The 14,314-nt window shown below is 51.4% G+C and overlaps 6 protein-coding genes across 6 annotated transcripts; 4 read left to right on the top strand and 2 right to left on the bottom strand.

Moving 5' to 3' along the window:
• Positions 1-280: 280 nt before the first annotated feature.
• AA0111_g6537 (hypothetical protein) lies at positions 281-1,930 on the top strand (the record flags this gene model as incomplete). The annotated part of the gene is made up of 4 exons (XM_028652770.1): positions 281-723; positions 893-1,203; positions 1,250-1,710; positions 1,760-1,930. The coding sequence occupies 4 exons, from the start codon at positions 281-283 to the stop codon at positions 1,928-1,930; spliced, it is 1,386 nt and encodes a 461-aa protein (XP_028505642.1).
• Positions 1,931-2,540: 610 nt separating this feature from the next.
• AA0111_g6538 (GTP-binding protein 1) lies at positions 2,541-4,580 on the top strand (the record flags this gene model as incomplete). The annotated part of the gene is made up of 3 exons (XM_028652771.1): positions 2,541-2,597; positions 2,692-3,196; positions 3,244-4,580. The coding sequence occupies 3 exons, from the start codon at positions 2,541-2,543 to the stop codon at positions 4,578-4,580; spliced, it is 1,899 nt and encodes a 632-aa protein (XP_028505643.1).
• A 415-nt stretch (positions 4,581-4,995) lies between these two features.
• Positions 4,996-6,381, bottom strand: AA0111_g6539 (hypothetical protein; the record flags this gene model as incomplete). Its single annotated transcript, XM_028652772.1, has 3 exons — positions 4,996-5,323; positions 5,382-5,842; positions 5,902-6,381. 3 exons carry the CDS (start codon positions 6,379-6,381, stop codon positions 4,996-4,998), a joined length of 1,269 nt encoding a protein of 422 aa, XP_028505644.1.
• A 1,284-nt stretch (positions 6,382-7,665) lies between these two features.
• AA0111_g6540 (hypothetical protein) lies at positions 7,666-9,288 on the bottom strand (the record flags this gene model as incomplete). The annotated part of the gene is made up of 1 exon (XM_028652774.1): positions 7,666-9,288. One exon carries the CDS (start codon positions 9,286-9,288, stop codon positions 7,666-7,668), a length of 1,623 nt encoding a protein of 540 aa, XP_028505727.1.
• Positions 9,289-11,580: 2,292 nt separating this feature from the next.
• AA0111_g6541 (hypothetical protein) lies at positions 11,581-12,028 on the top strand (the record flags this gene model as incomplete). Its single annotated transcript, XM_028652775.1, has 2 exons — positions 11,581-11,692; positions 11,739-12,028. 2 exons carry the CDS (start codon positions 11,581-11,583, stop codon positions 12,026-12,028), a joined length of 402 nt encoding a protein of 133 aa, XP_028505726.1.
• A 766-nt stretch (positions 12,029-12,794) lies between these two features.
• AA0111_g6542 (hypothetical protein) lies at positions 12,795-13,632 on the top strand (the record flags this gene model as incomplete). Its single annotated transcript, XM_028652776.1, has 2 exons — positions 12,795-12,985; positions 13,152-13,632. The coding sequence occupies 2 exons, from the start codon at positions 12,795-12,797 to the stop codon at positions 13,630-13,632; spliced, it is 672 nt and encodes a 223-aa protein (XP_028505729.1).
• Between the last annotated feature and the right edge of the window lie 682 nt (positions 13,633-14,314).

Below are 14,314 nucleotides of genomic sequence, written 5' to 3' on the forward strand. Positions count from 1 at the left end.
TCGAGGCCGGGCATTGGGGGATCCCATCGGGTCAAAGTCTGCTGATGGAGACAAATAATCCAGTCATTACGTACTTCTTATCTTCTTCAACGGTAGGTTTCCGGCCATGGCCGGTTTTTATTCCGGCCACGAGATATAAGCAGCTCGTCGTCGCTGTCGTGAGAAGCTTCATAGCATCTCATCTCAACACCACCATCTAGCGCTCGGATCAGACCTTCAGCATCGAAGTCCGATCATCTCCAGTCTCTTTTAACTTCATTTTCGAGTAGCTCTTTGCACGATGTCGTCTTCAACCTTTGACTTTCCTGTCATGACGGACACACGTCCCGATGACCACACCCTCCCCGCCTTCATGGTCTCAACCACGCGTGGCTTCCTTCCTCGTCAAGAGCCCATCGTTGAGCTGCCAAAGGAGTTTGCCCCTCTTGAATCCCTCTTGCAACGCATGCCTATCAAGACACTATCAGGGGAGCCGGGTCTGCTGGCCAACTTCACCTTCGGCGACACACTACTCAAGGAGCTTCCTGACCTCACGCCAGAAGTAGAGAAGTATCGCGATGACCTTGTCGTCATGAATGCCCTGTACCGTGACTACTCCTTCTTAGCCTCTGCATATCTCTTCGAGCCCTGCCACGAGAGGCATGTACGGGGAGAGGAGTACGGGTTGGGCCGACAGTCGCTGCCGAGAAGCATTGCGCTTCCCATTGTCAAAGTCGCTGAGATGTAAGTGGACATATTTTTCCGACCTTCACGCGATGCCTATGTTTTGTTGTTAGCTCCCCTTACCTTGGCAGAGCAACTGTACGCCAAGCGACCCCTACAGAGAAACTCTCCATGCAGCAACCTTTGGGATCCATTCTGAAGTAGCATTGGCTGATATCTTTATGCGTAGTGCTGGTTTCAAGCCATTCATGGAGTACGCCGGATCTTATGCGCTCTTTAACTACCGCCTAGAAGACCCATCTAAGGGCCTCGAGTACGATAACCTTCGCTTGATCCGCGCTTTCGAGCATGGTCTGGATCCCACATCATCTGAGGCAGGCTTTGTTCTTGTTCACATCGCCATGGTTAAGGAGTCCGGCGCGCTTGTTACAGGTGCATCCGAGATGCTTGAGAGCTGCCTGGCCAAGGACCGAGAGCGATTCAACGACGGTCTTCGTACTCTGGTCGGTGGCCTCAGGAAGGTCAATGGCGTGATGAACAGTGAGTAAACTACTCCAAGTGACACGTTCGTGACTGACGACATCAGCGATGTGGGGCCGTAGCAAGCCTCAAGGCTACACCAATTTCCGTACTTTCATCTTCGGTATCACTTCGCAGTCGATGTTCCCCAATGGTGTCATATATGAAGGAGTGAGCGAAGAGCCAATGTCTTTCCGCGGCGAGTCGGGAGCCAACGACAGCATGGTTCCCATGTGCGACAACTTGCTCCAGGTCCAGATGCCAGAAACGCCCCTCACGGACATCCTGAAAGACTTCCGCCAGTACCGCCCTGGTAACCACCGCGAGTTTTTGGAGGCTGTCCGTGATTGCGCTCAGCAGTCTGGTGTACGCGAGTTTGCGAAAGGCGACTCGGTATCAGCCGCACTGTATCTCCAAGCTCTTGATCAGGTGCGCGACTTCCGCTGGCGGCATTGGTGCTTCACGCGCGAATACATCCTCAAGCACACATCACACCCAACCGCGACGGGCGGCAGCCCGATTGTGACAGTAAGTGCTCTCTTGATTGGACTCTTCTGCTTTTACTAACGCGCAACAGTGGCTACCCAACCAGCTCACGGCAGTCCTCAGACAGATGGTAGAGACATCCGAGTACTGCAAATCGGTCAACGGTGTTAGCGATATCATGGACAATGTCAACCATCAGCGCGAGACGCTGAGGAAGGAGGTGGAGAAGTACTGCGGAGAGCGGGGTGTTGCTGCATCGTGAGAGGGTGCGCTCTTGCAAATGATTCCACGATTGTTATGTTTCTAGATTACCCAGCACGACATGTCACATTATCATTCAAGTGTTCTCCACTGCGTGCGCCTTTTTTGAAGTGCTGCCTGATGGTGACATCTCGTGATTTCGCCCTTTTAGATGATGAGGCGCAGAAGCTGAGCGACGCGAGGGCGCAAATACGATAGATGATGACTGTAGAAGGTCCTCAGGGGTGGCGTTGCGGTCATGGTCGGCTATGGTAGGGTCATGAGTGGAGCGGTGGTAGGTGAGTCAAAACGCGCCGTCGCGCGAGTGTCCGCGTCATGTCTACGGCTGCTTCTATCGATAAGTAGCCCCAGCTTCCCCTAGCAGCATCCGTTACAGCGCCTTCCAGCACTTGCCACCTTCGAATGCTTGCTGCCAGACAACTCATGGAATATTCACATCTCTTCCGATTACCGCGAATACCAAACGTCTTATTAATACGGCGGACTATACGGAACACGTCCTGACATCCCCAACCCCACATTCATCACGACTATCACGACGCATCCCACGTACACCCAATCGCTACCAACAGCTTCGGGATATACTTTAACCACGCGCTCTCTCTTACAAAATGACTTCGCGACATGAGCCTAAACAAAGCCCAGCTGAGCGGCGGAAGGGAGAATCTGTAAGTAGCAACGTGGGAAGCAGCCCGCTTCCTTGATTCCATGGGCTATCCATTGTAGCCTCACTTGCCCTTCTCAAGCTGACGGACATATCAGGCACTCAGCGAGTTTGCCGACTACGTGCAGAAGCAGCAAGCGCTGCGCCGACCGCCAGGCCAAGCCCCCGCCGTCCTCGAAGACCATGACGAGCTAAGCATCTTGGACGAGCTCGGTCTCTCTGATGACAACAAGACGCATGTCCGCCTCAAGACGCTCCTTACCGACCCTGCCGAGGAAAGCGTGGCAGCACTAGCTGAGCACATCAAGGAACGTCTGGCAGAGGGTCATGGGGAGGTCCTGTTCGATGTTGGTATGGAAGACAGCGGTGATTCCATGGGCTTCACCAAGAGTCAGTGGGATTTCGCATTGGAGAGGATAGGGGCCGTTTGCGAACAGATAAAGGCCGACTACAAAATGCTCATGACGCGGAACGTTGGTGGCGACGTTGAAGTCGGACCGCGCGATGCGAAGGACACTGGATTCAGTGGGAAAATGATCCTGCGACAGCAGCCGCAGAGTGTTGACGATGTGATTGAGACGAGGATAGCAGTGGTAGGAAATGGTGAGTTTCTTCAGGCATGAGCAAGGATAGATGCTGACTCTACATAGTCGACGCTGGCAAAAGCACCATGCTGGGTGTCCTTGTGAAAGGCGGCCTCGACGACGGTCGTGGAAAAGCGCGCGTCAACCTCTTCCGCCACAAACACGAAATTGAGAGTGGTCGAACTAGCTCAGTCGGCATGGAGATAATGGGTTTTGACAGCAAGAGCGAAGTTGTTGTGTCCAACGTCGCGGGTCGAAAACTTACTTGGGAAGAGATTGGACGGCGGTCGGCCAAAGTCATCAGCTTCACTGACCTTGCAGGCCACGAGCGGTACTTGCGGACGACAGTCTTCGGGCTGCTGTCCAGCGAGCCCAACTACTGTCTCTTGATGATCGCTGCGAACAACGGTTTGGTCGGCATGAGCAAAGAGCATCTAGGTATTGCACTCGCACTCAACGTGCCTGTCATGGTGGTCATCACCAAGATCGACATATGTCCGCCACAAATCCTCGAGCAGACCATTACTCAGCTCACCAAGATCCTCAAGTCTCCCGGCGCGCGAAAGATTCCTATATTCATTAAGAACAGGGAGGAGTGCATCAACACCGCCACCCAATTTGTTTCCAGTCGCATATGCCCCATCTTTCAAGTATCCAACGTCACTGGTCATAACCTGGACCTGGTACGCATGTTCCTCAATGCGCTGCCCCACCATGGCAATTACGACAGCTCTGCGCCGTTGGAGTTCCACGTGAACGACACGTTCTCGGTCCCGTTCGTCGGTACTGTGGTTTCAGGAGTTGTAAAGTCTGGCGTCATTCACTCTGGCGATACAGTTTTGATCGGTCCCGACAGTCTTGGCCAATTTCAGACGACAAAGGTACGCTCCATTGAGCGAAAACGGATACAAGTCCCTGGTTGCTCCGCTGGCCAGTCTGGTAGTCTTGCGTTACGCAACGTTCGTCGAAAAGACGTACGGAAAGGCATGGTCGTCTTGCATAAAGCTGACAAGCCTGATCCAACGACTGGTATTCTCCCCAATCCCAAGGTGTACCGCGAGTTTGTTGCCGAAGTTTTGATCCTATCACACGCAACTACCATCAAGACCAAGTATCAGGCTATGCTACATGTTGGTCCTGTGTCCCAGACCTGTGCAATAATAGACATCGACCGCCAGTATATCCGTACTGGTGATCGAGCCCAGGTAGCCTTCCGTTTCGTACAGCGGCCTGAGTACTTGACTGTAGGTGATCGAATACTCTTCCGTGAAGGCAGGACGAAAGGACTGGGTATTGTCAAGAGGGTCGGCTACGACCCCAAGCATCCGCTGAACCCTGAATTGCATAAAGATGACAAGGGGAAGGAGAATCAGCCAGACGGCAAGAGGGTTGAAGCCTCATGATGGACCGCTATACGAAGGGCTGCACATATTTCATGTTGTCAAGAACAAGCTCAATGTCAATCTCGTAATGCTAGATACAAGCCATATTAACGATCTCAACGTTCAAACTGCTCATGATTTTTGACCTTCACATTCATATTTGAAATTCACATGATGAAATTCTTCCACTACAAGACCTCTGTTAACTAGACGTTATGGTAAGGGTATGCTACTCCAACGTGATTACTAAATATGCTCTAGTTCCCAACTTCCATCCTCGCCTGAAAACAACCACAAGTGCGCTCGCTATCGGAAAAATCAACAAACGAATGAGATCTATATGTTATGCCATCCAGAAATGCGTATCATATACTGCGTTTAACTTGAAACCATGTTCTTCGAATCCTAGTCCTCACTACTTCTATGCTCCAGTGACCTAAACAAGAGCAGCAGCAATGCCGATGGCTCCAGCGACAGCCATACCAGCACCAGGCAGCATTCCCATCGCACCTCCAGTGTAGGTTGACATGGGTGAGCCTGTAGTTGTAGCGTTGACGGCGGCTGTAGGCGTAGCAACAGCAGCAACGGTCTTTAGGAGCTCTGGTGTAGTCGTGTAGGTCATGAGGTCACCTCCGAAAGCGAGAGAAACGCTAGAGAATGGGAGCTCAGAGACGGAAGTTGCGCCTTCGAAAGCAACACGATCGGCTGCTGGTGCAGAAGGCTCGAGAGATGCGCGGTCGAATGGAGCAAGGGGGCTTAGAACACTATTGGGAGACTAGGGTTAGCATGTTATATCTGTCGTGAGAAGAGTAGGAGACTAACCTGTCGATTACATGCGCAACACCGTTGAAAAGAATAGTGTTTGCATAAATGATCTTCGCACCGTTGACCCACGCACTCCCATCCTCAAGAACCGTAAAGACCAAATCCGCACCCTGGAGACTTTTGACCGTGACATTACCCAGCGCAGTGGAGAAGATGACATTGCTAGGAATGATATGGTACTTGAGGACTTCCTGCAGGGTTGCCTGGTCTGCAGACTCGAGCACGGAACCTATGGACTCAAAGGCCTCATTGGTAGGTACGAAAATGGTAAAGTCGGAGATGTTAAGACCGGTGGCTTGAGGGCCGGAGAGGCCAAAGTCGATGGCGAGTTGGGCGGCTTCGAGGGCGGCGTTCATGGCAAAGTAGCCCGAGCGATAGGTGAAGAGTTGGAAAGGTGCGCCAAAAGACAAGACTGTATCGACTTTGTGGATGGTGATGCCTTCGCCTAGCATGATGTCCTGATTCTCGTGTTAGTGTTGCTACAAGACATGTGGCAGGTATAGAGATTGGTACTTACGGCTTCAGTAACAGTGGAGATGGTTTGTTCTCCCGAGATGACACAGACATCTTCTCCGTTTTTGACAAGCTCGTTGTATGCTCCCCCCGTAAAGTTGGAAAAAGGTTGGATTTCGTTCACGTACGAACTGTCCAAGAGGGTTTGTGCAAATGTTGGAATATCAGTGATGACGCTGGCGGGATATACGCCCTTGAAGACGTGGTTGGCGAGCAGGGCACCAATGGCAATAGTGTCGTTCTTGTTCTCAATGGCCTGGCCCTCGGGCACATCGCGTGGTACGGCTGCGAACGCATCGTTTGTAGGCGCGAAGATGGTGATGTTGGAGGCAGCGGAGAGAGTGTCAGCTAGACCATCTACAAGACCGACTAGCTCAAGGAGAGTGCTAAGATCGGGTTGTGAAGCCAGAAGAGCACCAAGATCGCCCTGGGCTACACTCATGCCTGCCAGAGTGGCATAGGAGAGGATTTGGGATGGACGCATGGTGGAGTATCTAAGAAGAAGAAGCAACGAGGATTTTGATGCGGAAGTAGATATGGTCCCGTAGACTGAAGCTTGAAGATGCGCTGCTGTGATGCTCTATCCTTATCCCCAAGGGACCACCTCTTTTATACACCTCTTTATCCCCTCGTCCAGACTATACCCAAGCATCATCACAAGTACACCAAAACCACCGGCTGCCTGATTCCTGGATGCTTACTTCCATGACATCTACGACTCCGCAGCCAAGACTCACACGTTCGTATCTGGAAGTGCACGATCAAGGCAGCGTGCGACAAATATAGCATCATTGCCTAACTGCAAGCACTGTGATGGCATGGTCCCAGGCAAATTCGAGGTTGATAGCCCTTGGTGGCCAAGCATACTGGTGATCTGACAGCCCTATTCATCCTTCCTTGTGTACGAAGTGGCGAATCAGCAGGGGTACTTGCGGGAGCGTGGTGGGGAAATCTGGCCGGTACCCACTATCTTGCAGCAACAGCAGTCACAACCGACATAACGTAGGACTTGCAACGAGGGTCGCATGCGGGGGCAACGGCTAGAACTCGCCAGAGATCGCTGCTAGGTACATACATATATGCCAAAAATAACATTGTGTTATCCTGAGTTCCGGTTCTTTCGCGGGGCGAACATCGCGAAGAGAAGAGAGAGAAGGGGTCTCGGGAAGGTACAAGATGCACATGAAGGGCCGCTCAGTATTACGAGGACTTGCTACATGTGTCCAAACATGTGACTATGCACACAATTGTTTGATTGTCGCTCCATGCACACGTTAACTGTACATCACGACGAATGAAGTTGAGGTGTGTATGAAAGACGACCGATGGAAAGAAAAGCATCACATGGCGATGCAGCAATACAGCACCGGCACAGGGCGTTTTTCATGCAGGAACGGAGACTTCGTCATACCGTCACTAGCGTGCGCGGAAGGAATGGCGAGATTTGGGCATGTTGCCTACGTCAGTAATAATCTGCTTCATGTGTATTTCGAATGTCCATGTGTTGCATCATCAACAGCAGAACAACCATTTGAAAATATCTAGAGATGTTTTTTACTGCTTCAAACGTCATTGCTGCAGGCTGAAGGCCAATAATCACCGATGGAGGGCGGCAAAAATCCGCCTAATCACGCTTATGCATGAGCGACCATGTATGTACCAATCACGAATTACCACGGCAAGATTTCACCGTTCCCAGCGGCCAAAATTGACCGTGACGATACGACTACTAGTGAGTGAAAAACTATTAAATCCCTTCATGTTCTACTCAATTGACAAGGTTTGCTTCATATCGCTGCAGAATAGCGGTATAATCGTTATACCATTCCTCCAGCCAGCTTGTCGCATCAAACATACGTGTGGTAAAGCAACTCAGCGTCGGATCCACGACCTTCATGTACATGACTAGATTGCGCATTTTTAGTGCGCAGTCTTCGATGCGAAAACATTCTTTTGGTAAGCACTGCCCGTATGTATTTCCTGGGTCGGTCGTGGCTACCATAACGGTAACGAGCACGAAGAGCGTGTAAACAATGGTAGGTGCAAAGCAAAATGACGGCAAGTGAACAGCCAAAGCTGGATCCATCTCTGCAGCGGTGTCGAGGACTGCGTGGCAGTTCTGAACAAGGGCCTCGAGAGTCGCTCTGAGAGGAGCGATGATGTTGGCTGGCTTAGGGTAGTCCTTGATAGGAAGACGGCCTGGGATGAATGGTGCTGCAAACGATGCCTTGTTTGTGGGTGTATGTAGCACAAGCTCGTACAGGTGAACCATGGCTACATGCCACCAGACCTTTAGCGTGTGGGATGTTGTAAGGGCGGGTGGGATCTGAGCTGCCCATGCATCAAGTTTGCCCTTTAGCGTATCGATTACGGCATAGGTGTTGTAATCATTACCATCGACAAAAGTGGCAATTTGACAAAGACACAGATGGGTGGAGATCTCCATATTCAGCTGGGTGATACGGACAATCTGACAAAGCAGCATGTCGGAAGCATCTCCTTGGCTTTCCAGGTACAAAACACACTCTTCATGATAAGAATCCCAAGGGTACGGGTTAGGCCGGCGCGTGCTGATCGAAGAGCTCGACAATGCCACATAACAGGCTAGCCAGGTACGCCGTGCCTCGAGCGACCCTGTATCCTCATGCCGGCAGAAGTAAGCCACGGGAGAGGGCTGCAAAGCAAATCCTGCGATGCCCAGATCGATCGCCATATCGGTGGCTAGCTGCAGGATCTGATAGCAGCTCCCCTGTTGACCTCTCCGCGTACTTTTGTTCCAAAGCGTGGCTACGAGTAGCGCCTGCACGAGCTCAAGGGATCTCTGCCCCCTACCGATGACCTCTTCGCCCAGAATATGCATCGTTTCGCGCACTAGCTCATCGTGCGTTTCCATGTCTACGCCTTGCGCCTCTTGCGTAATACTGTATGCCATGACAGAGAGCAGTAAGATGGGAGCTTTTGCACGGAGATGGTCCAGGTCCATCGACAGGCGTACGACGGGCCATGCCGCTCCCGCTTGATGCGCATAAAGGTGAAGCAGGCGTTGTTGGTTGACAGGCGCAATGCGGGCGTCCAGGAAGGATAACACACCATCGTAGTGGTTGTCGGATAGGCTACCGGGCGATCTGCCTAGCGTTGTGGTGGTGATATTTCCAGGCGAACGACTCGGCGTAGGGCTGCTGGTGCTTTGACTTTGTAGCAAGTTGTTGAGTTCTTGTATCTGCGCCTCGAGCTCTTGGATACGATTGCGCTGTAGTCGCGGCGCTGCTGGAACACACTCCAGGTTGTTGCGCGTGCATCTTCCGCAGCTCGCTGCGTCAGGGTCACTGCTAATGTCGCATTTGATTTTTAGACGATGGCACTCTTCACAAGCGCGAAGACGTTTCCTCATGATGCTGTCTTCTAGCCTAGAGATGACAAAGGTTTTTGGCTGGAGTTTAGTGTGGAGATTTGTCAATGACAAGCTGATTTACGCCCTGGGAAAGGCGCGCTTGGTACATGACTGGACAAGGGTGGCTGTGCTGGAATACCAGTACGAAAGAAGCGTGGCAGTCGAGAAAGCCGGTATGTCGCCCGGATGACCGAGAACTATTCATTCGCAGCTTCATATGAGACGATAGAGTTGGAATCTCTTTCGAAGTTCTCACCGGTTATTCCGATCTCTAGACATGGTCTGGCGGCCTGAAATTGCAGGCGGATAAATTACCCATTTGGGCGCTATCGAGTTTGCTAAAAAATCGAGAGTGATAGCTTCACTGCACTGCCAAGATTCAGTTCATGGTATGGAACAATGGGTCTATTCAGACATGTACAGCATCGATTACTTGTGGTAATGTCGGTCGCAACAGCGGAGACGCGTTACTTGTTTAAGCGACGAAATGCGAATTCCACCTACTTCTCACACGATCGCCAAGTATTACCTAGGTAGCGTGAAGCACACACATTGCTCTCGTACCATATAAAGGCAGAAAGCAAGCACATGTATTGAACAAGCACATCGATGCACTCTCTGTTGAAGTAGCGAAGATATCTACAGCCTCCAGGACCCACTCAAGCTTCCCCACGTCCCCAGACGAAGCTTGTTCGGAACAAGCAACGCGTGCCAACCCCGCTTACCTAGGTATCCGCCATCAACCCATCACCACTCCGGGCACGCCTCAGCCGCGGCGTCTCCTGACGCGCCTGCCCGGGCAAAGGGGGCAGGTCATACCATGTCGCCACTCTTTGCGCCCATACTCCCCAGCTCACACTCACATCCGCGCCCCAATTCAACGATGAAGCCCAAGAAGTTTCTCTTAGATCGCTTACCTGGCATACGCTGGGCGCCTCACGATATACCATCAACCGAGTCGTCATCATCCAAGCCCAAGTCGCGGAATCCCTTTGCGCTGAAATCTTCCGCACCGCAACACGGCGCGGTGCGTCTGCGCAAATCAACCCTCAGTTTGACGTCTGAACCCGATGTCGAGGTTGATGCGCGGACGCACGCCCAAGGTCAGAGCATCTTCTTCGCGCGTTTGCCGATTGAGTTGAGGCGGATGGTGTATGAGTACGTCATGGGCGCAGAGATCGTGCATCTGACGTTGAGTACAAAGAAAAAGAGGTTTGGGCATTTTCTCTGCAATAGCGATGGAGACAGTAGGGAGTACATGTGTCGCGTGCTTGTATTTGGCAAGAAAGGCGCGAGGCTATATAGTGGTGGTGTGACTATAGCGAGGGTTTGCAGACGTATGTATGTATTGCCTCCCTCTTCTGACTATCATTACGACAGCACTGGGGAGACTGACAAAGTGCTGGGCCTAGGTACTCCGAGGCCATTCCATATCTTTATAGCGCGCATACCTTCTCTCTCCTTCACATCACGCATCTGCTCTACCTTCCCTCTTCCATTCCACAGCCACGTCTCGATTCGATTCGCACGCTACATCTGCGCTGGACCATTCGCGCGCTCCCATATCTGCGTCGCGGCCCTTCCAATCGCCTCGCATACCGCGAAGACACGGCCAACTGGGAGAAGAGTTGGGGAATAATAGCGAGCATGCAAGGGTTGAGGCATCTTCAAGTCATGTTGATTGATCCCAGCCCGCAGCAACTTTGGGAGGCTAATTGGGTAGAATTGGAAGACATTTTGCTAGACAGTGTGAGGGAGGTGAAGAGGCCACACGACGCTGTAGTCATTCTGCCGTATCCAAGTTGCAGGACGGACTGGGATATGGGGGACAGCACAGTGAGACTGAGAGTACTAGACAATAGCCTTGGTACTGGAGGCGACGAAGACTGAAACGTGTGATCTTTTTGGAGACGACAAAGCTCGCTATATTTCCGGTCAAGAATATATGTGGGGCATGTCGCTATCACCAAAGTTTCGATCGAGAACCAATCGTACGATGATAATTCATGTAACATGCAGCTTATGCCAAGGTCTTGTCATGCAGCCGATCGTGCCTGCGTTCAATCATTTGTAGTAAGTTCCCTGGGACGCCTGAACAGAGCTTACAAATATCTTCTGGGCACAGCTCCAGTGGCACAGTTGCTGCCGACAACAACAACAGAGGAATCCCTTGGGATATTCGGTCCACCTGGTTGATGTATAAAGGTGGCTGCGCATGGCATACACAGACCACAGTGTGCTACGCTTCTCAAAGTTCGCGGAATCTTGATCCTCATTCTGATTTCTCCCATCATGTCGCAGCTCCAGTACTTCGACTACCCTGGCTTCGGCGAGCGATCCAAGCGGGATCTCAATTACAGCCAGGCAGTTCGCATCGACAATCGTATCGAGGTATCCGGCCAAGGTACTTTCACTCCGTAGGATATGTTATCTTATTCTGACAGGCTCAGGTGGTTGGGACCGTACGACGGAGGAATATCCCGATGATCTTTCAAAAGAGGTTGACCAGGCGTTTGATAACGTCGAACATGCTATTTGCCAGGCTGGTGGAACGGGTTGGGACCAGGTGTATAAGACGCGAATCTACATTACTGTGCCCCTCGATGACATCGCGGAGCCGATCATCCGCAACATGAAGGAACGATGCAAGAAACACGGGCCTCTTATGACAGTTGTGCAGGTTGTAGCTTTGTACAAGACGATGAAGATTGAGATAGAAGCAGAGGCGCACTTAGGCTGAGTCGCATTTGGGAGTGGGACACCTGTTGCTCGAGTTCATATCTAGTTCAGCGTAGTCTAGGGAGATCTCAATGCCACACAGAGACTGAACAAATGAAATGTAATTTGTACAGCTGGCCAGTCGAAGCAAGAATCGCAGTGCTAGGTGTTCAACCTGTAGATGTCGTGGCGAAAGCTGGAGTCATGTGTTGTATCCTACATCATAGGTTGTAACTGTAAGGAAATGTGGGACAAATCTATGTAAAAGGCAAGCTGTCCGATAGTCTTAGTTGTTTCGTCAAGACATATGGTTAGCGCATTCTCGGACCTCATCGTCATCGCGGCTACCTGCTTAGTGGGGCTCGGACTGCGCCACAACCATTGCCCTATGGCAGCTTCCCCATCCCTTCAATCTCACGCAAGACTACCCCAGCATTCCGCACCAATATTCGGCAGCGACCACAGAAACGGCGATTTGATTCTCTGGGTCTGGCATTGCGAGGCTTTCTGTGGTTATCCACCCAGACGTTCTCGCGCCACACGATTCGACCCCGACTGCTAGCTGTCCTCGCGACTTGTTGCTTGACGCAACAATGCCGAATCGCTTCAGGGCTAGGTTGAAGGATGTTAGCAATCAGACGGGTATATGTCTACGGAAAGCAATGTGGCAGACCTCCAAGTGCATCCTATGGACAGTTTGCTCGCCTTGCATCTGTTGTTTACTGCTGTTCCTGCCCCATCGGCATGGTAGAACAAGACCTCCTCTTTTCGATATAGAACCGCCAATGATGCCTACCCCTCGCAGGCGCGCTCTTTCTATTTCGAGAGAATTGCAACCGAACCAATTGACGGTTGCTCAACCTCAGTCTACCTTCATCAATAAGCTACCTTTGGAGATTCGACGTATGATCTACGAAAAGGCCCTAGGAGAACAGCCCATACATACGACTGTATCAGATGGGAAGCTCATTGCTCGACGGTGCGATTTGAGAAACTGCACGTGTTACCTCAGGCCCTGCCCACCCGGTCAGAGGTTACATTTGGCACTCCCTTTGCTTAGGACCTGTCGACAGATGTAAGTCATACATCCAATATAACTGAGCATTCGCCTTGTTAGCATTAGACTGACCAGCTGATATTCTCAGCTACTCCGAGGCCGTTGAATATCTTTACAGAGCCAACGAATTTTTCATCTCTACCGACTTGGAAGACTTCCCAACAGCTGGTTATCTCTCCTACTTCTTCCAACCTCAACGCATCGCGCAGATCGGCAACCTCAACATTGAATGGGATCTTGACCGTCATCAGTATTTCAATCTCAACCTAATGCCTGACCATCACCGACGCGAGTGGTACAGGTCTTGGGACGGCTTAAGCAACATGACTGGCCTTCGCCGACTACACATCAAGTTCTACTTTTGCCTAGACCTTTGGCAGGGATGTTATGGCGAGTTCTGGGAGCAAAATAACGAGGAGCTACTCCAGCCCATCAAAAAGATCACGGCTCCAAAAGACTTCCTCATCACTCTTCCAAACTGGCAATGTTCGACCAACATTGACGTTGGTGAATCCAGATGCACTTTCGAACTGCCGGAGAGTGTTGACCTGGAAGGGAACGCGTCGTGACGCGTCCGTGTGCAAGGACGCTTCTCAAACGATCGCAATCATAGGAACGGTAGCTTCTCGGGAATAGATGCGAAGCGGTCTTGAATACTAATGAAATTTACTGAGAAGCTCGTTCCTTCTGGATTGCACCCAACATTTGACTTTCGGAACATCCACCAGATTTTACTCTCGTAAGCACTTCAGCGTACCCACAGTGTATCCATCCCTCAAGGTGTGGTGCAGTTTTATGTACAAGTCACTTGAATCCAACGTCTTCGGATGAAGGCTCTCACACCATAAACCGAGGGAACAGGAGAATCCCACAAGGGCAAAGACATTAGACCAGCTCTACCGCTTCTTCGGAGCACACGACTCCAAGAAGCAAAACGCTGCCAAGACACAACACGACAATGACGCATAAGAGACATGCACCCAAGCTCTCGCTAGCGGCTTGATCAGGTTTTGTTCCGCCCTTTGTACCAGCGCGCGTATCTTATCGCGTCGTTGATCAACGTGACAACTTGGCAGCTTGGCGAGCTAACTCGTCCTGAGTAGCTTTCCATAACCATCTCATCCTCCGCCAGCCTTTGTGCACAGCCAAGAGCTTCGAGCTAGGGTAGCTCCACCACGTGCAGTAGCTATGCAGCTCAGCTCGAACACCTCCAACCGTGCGGCGTGTGATATTTCGGCGTATTTGATCCAT

This window comes from Alternaria arborescens, assembly GCF_004154835.1.
Source record: "Alternaria arborescens strain FERA 675 chromosome Unknown contig_14, whole genome shotgun sequence".
NCBI lineage: Eukaryota > Fungi > Ascomycota > Dothideomycetes > Pleosporales > Pleosporaceae > Alternaria > Alternaria arborescens.